This window comes from Caenorhabditis briggsae (assembly GCF_000004555.2).
Source record: "Caenorhabditis briggsae complete genome, chrIV, whole genome shotgun sequence".
Lineage (NCBI taxonomy): Eukaryota > Metazoa > Nematoda > Chromadorea > Rhabditida > Rhabditidae > Caenorhabditis > Caenorhabditis briggsae.
In genome coordinates this window covers 15,695,341-15,699,280 of record NC_013487.2, presented here as the reverse complement: position 1 = coordinate 15,699,280, position 3,940 = coordinate 15,695,341, and the positions used below count along the sequence as shown (strand labels likewise).

At 40.5% G+C, this 3,940-nt stretch overlaps 1 protein-coding gene across 1 annotated transcript in view; it reads left to right on the top strand.

Moving 5' to 3' along the window:
* The window catches only part of CBG13985, a gene marked incomplete at both ends in the record, with an annotated part of 7,168 nt that extends 3,591 nt beyond the window's left edge, over nucleotides 1–3,577 (top strand). Inside the window, 2 exons of the mRNA XM_045236287.1 lie at nucleotides 955–1,698; nucleotides 3,410–3,577. Of these exons, the coding sequence (XP_045095282.1) occupies nucleotides 955–1,698; nucleotides 3,410–3,577 (912 nt within the window). The remainder of the gene's footprint in view (nucleotides 1–954; nucleotides 1,699–3,409) is intronic.
* Nucleotides 3,578–3,940: the final 363 nt, after the last annotated feature.

The following is a 3,940-nucleotide window of genomic DNA, read 5'->3' as shown; positions in this document are numbered from 1 at the left end:
GGGTTTGGGGGGGGGCGAAAATTCCAGAAAAGTGCGTTTTTAACAGTTTCGAAGCCAAATTCTAATTCTAACGGCGTTTTTCAGGCGGAAATTACGTGAAAAATGAGCTAAAATGAACAGAAAACACCCATGGCCGAGTTTTTTGGGATTTCTAGGCCACCAAAGTAAAAATGGCTTGTTTTCGGGCATTTTTGACTCATTTTTCTGGAATTTTCTCTGCAAATGCATTGTCAATCGAAAATTTGATATTTCATTCCCAAAAAATCCAAAAAAATCAGCCAATTTGGCCTAGAAAAAGGCTGGTGGCCTAGAAATCCAAATTCGCGGAAAAAATAGGCCACTAGGGGCAAAACAGTTCATTCTAGGCCATTTTTGACTATTCTAGACGATTTTTATTGGTTTTTCAATGCAAAATCCATTAACAACAAGCCAAAATCACCGATGGCCGAGTTTTAGGGGGATTTCTAGGCCACCAAAGTCAAATTGGCTAGTTTTCGGCCATTTTTGGCCGTTTTTCTTCATTTTTTCTTGTTTTTAGGTAGTTTTAAGCACATTCTCAGCCGGAATACCCCAAAAATCAGACAAAAATAAGCAAAAAACCCTGGTGGCCGAGTTTTTTGGGATTTCTAGGCCACCAGGTTCAAATTGCCGGTTACGCTGTTTTTGGCCATTTTTGGCTCGTTTGTTTATATTCCAGGTGGTTTTGAGTGTATTTTTAACTGGAATAATCAAAAAATCAGTCGATTTGGCCTAGAAATCACCAGTGGCCGAGTTTTTTGGGATTTCTAGGCCACCAAGTTCCAATTGCTTGTTTTCAGCCGTTTTTTGGCTATTTTCGAGTTTTTAGGCGGTTTTCAGCGTATTTCCAGCCTAATTAACCTATAAATCAGAAAATTTGGGTTTCTAGGCCATCAAAAAAAATTTCTAGGCCACCAAAAACCACCATGTTTCCAGGGCCACTACGTCTATCTCGTTCGCTCCCCTCAATCAGGCTCCGCCCACTTTCAAATCGCTCAACGGGACTCGTCGACAGTGTCTACAGTAACCACTGCACGTGCCGGACCATTCGCTGAGCAATGCGATGCTCTGGAATTCCAGAAAAGCTGGAATCTGGCTGGAAAAGACTTGAAACGCACCGATTTCGATAAGGGATACGAGAAAGTGGGGCGTGTCTTGGCAGAGAGCCAACGGATCAAGTGGGCGGAGTCTTGGGCGATTTTCGGAGAGCATGATGACGTGGCACTTCTGGATCTGACCGACGACGATGGGTTGAGGATTCTGGAGAAGTTCTTGCATTCGAAGAAATTTGAAAAATCGAAAAAATCGATTTTTGAGCCGCCAAAACCGGCCAAACCCGAATTTCGACGACTCGATTTTGGAATTTTGGATTCTGGAGATTCAGAAGACGTCGGACCTTCAGAAGAGGCGCCAGAAGACGTCGACGACGTCTTCTATGACACGTTTTCGGAAATTCCGGAGAATTCTGAAGCCGACGACACCTTGGGATCCCTGACTGATCGATTCGCGGCGTTCTCCATCAACTCCCCGCAAATTCCGAAAAATCGATTTTCTGAAAAATCTGGAATTCCAGATTTTTCTGAAAATTCTGAAAATTCGGATTTCTCGGATTCTGAAGAATTTGTGACGCCTCCCACTACACCACCACCCACATTTATTGCAGATGATGAGCCGTGCAAGGTGAGCAGCAAGCCACGCCCACTTTTCTGGGGTCCCCAGGGACCACTAAAAGTGGGCGGAGCCTAGAAGTGTGGGGGCTCATTTTGAAGCTCTTAAACTGACAAATTTGATTGCAACACGTTGAGAGCTTCAAAATGAGCTGAAACCCGACTAGGCTCCGCCCACTATAAGGCTAGGAGACCCCTAAAAGTGGGCGGAGCCTATTTTTGAACATCTTAAAAATTTGTGTTTTTTTTTGGGTTCTCTTGGGTGAAAACTGGATTTTTTGGTCCATTTTTGGCGTTCGAAACGATTCTGGCTGTGTTAGACAGCTAAAAACTGCAAAATTTCAAATAGGCTCCGCCCATTTTTCCAGAAAAGAGTGGGCGGAGCCTAGGACATTTGGGTTTTCAAGGATTTTTTAAAGTTTTTAGAGTCCTAGAGAAGTAGTCAACGATTTAGAAAATGTCCGAAATATCAGAATTACGCTCCGCCCACTTTTGGGTAAACCCCTAAATGTGGGCGGAGCCTATTTTTTGGAAATTTGGAATTTTCTCTATTTTTGGATTAAACATGTTTGTTTTTGGGTTTTCTGGCTTTTTTTTCAATTTTTGGACCATATTTCAGTCATTAGAAAGCAAAAACTGCAAATTTACAACAATTCAATTAGGCTCCGCCCACTTTTTTTCCTAGAAAAGCGAGCTGGACATATGGCCTAGAAAACCATCAATTGGTGGCCTAGAAAATGAAAATTTTCAATTTTAATTAATTTTACTAGATCTCACTGGTAATGAGCTTTAAAATGAGTCTAAACACAGCTAGGCTCCGCCCACTTTAAGGGAATTTTAGGGGACCTCGAAAAGTGGGCGGAGCCTATTTTTGAAAATCTTGAAAATCCCATTTTTTGCTCTAAAAAAATGATTTTTGGCTCATTTTTCTTTTAGAGGGTATTCAGACAGATGAAAATCACAAAAAATGAAATTGAAAAATTTTAGAATTAGGCTCCGCCCCTTTTTAAGGCGAAAATGAAGATGGCCTAGAAAATCACCGGTTGGTGGCCTAGAAAATGAAATTTTTGAAATTAATTAGTTCTGTCAGATTTGGCTAGGGACGAGCTTCAAAATGAGCTCGAACACGACTAGGCTCCGCCCACTTTAAGGGGGTTTCTAGGGGACACCTGAAAGTGGGCGGAGCCTATTTTGGGAAACTTCGATTTTAGAGCATTTTTCGGGTTTTTTGAAGTGTATTGGAGTTCTAGAGAGCTAAAAATCAGTAAAATTAGAAAAAGTTCAATTAGGCTCCGCCCACTTTCACCCATAAACGGATACCCCTAAAAGTGGGCGGAGTCTATTTTGGAAAATTTCGATTTTAGTGCATTTTTTTTGGTTTTTTAGGCAAATCGAGGTCTAGAAAAATGGCTAAATGACAAAAAATTCGACCAGACACCTTTGAATTAGGCTCCGCCCACTTTTCGGGGGACCCCAGGGGCCCTTAAAAGTGGGCGGGGCCTATTTTGAAAAACGTTGATTTTGAACAATTTTAAGCGACTTTTCTCAAGTTTTTCACTGAATTTGCAATTGTAAATTTTGTAAAAATCACTGAAAATCAAAAATTCCAGAAGCTCCGCCCACTTTTTCTGAAAAATCCAAAAAAAATTTTTTTCGAAAAATTTCGAATTTCGCGGCAAAAAAGCTTCAAAAAGCGGAAATTCTAAAATTATCGATTTTTGCAGATGGACGCCGATCTATTCGAGGTGCTGTGCAAGGTGCCAGCCGAGCAGCTGGCCAAATTTCCCGAAATTCAAAAATATGTTCAAAAGCTGGGAAAATTGGAAAATCGATCGATGTGGCTGCCAATCGATTCGCCGCGACGATGCCAGATGATTCGACGGAAATATTGATTTATTGATTTTTTTTCGAATTTTCAATTTTGACCCATTTTGACCCATTTTGAGCCGATTTTCAGCAATTTTAAGCCATTTTTCTAAAATTCCATTATCTAATCACTTCTTGTACATTTTTTTGACAATTCCTTTCTTTTTCCTTTGATTTTTAATATTATTTTTTGAATAAACGTTTTTATTGGAAATTCTAGCTTTTTGAACTTTTTGAAAATCGCTGTAACTTTTTGAATTTCGATTCAAACGAAATGAGAACAATTTCATTGAATTTGTCTGTTTCTGAGCTTCAAAATGAGCCCCAACACGACTAGGCTCCGCCTACTTTGAATTTCCCCAAAGACACGCGACACACGACCACATCGC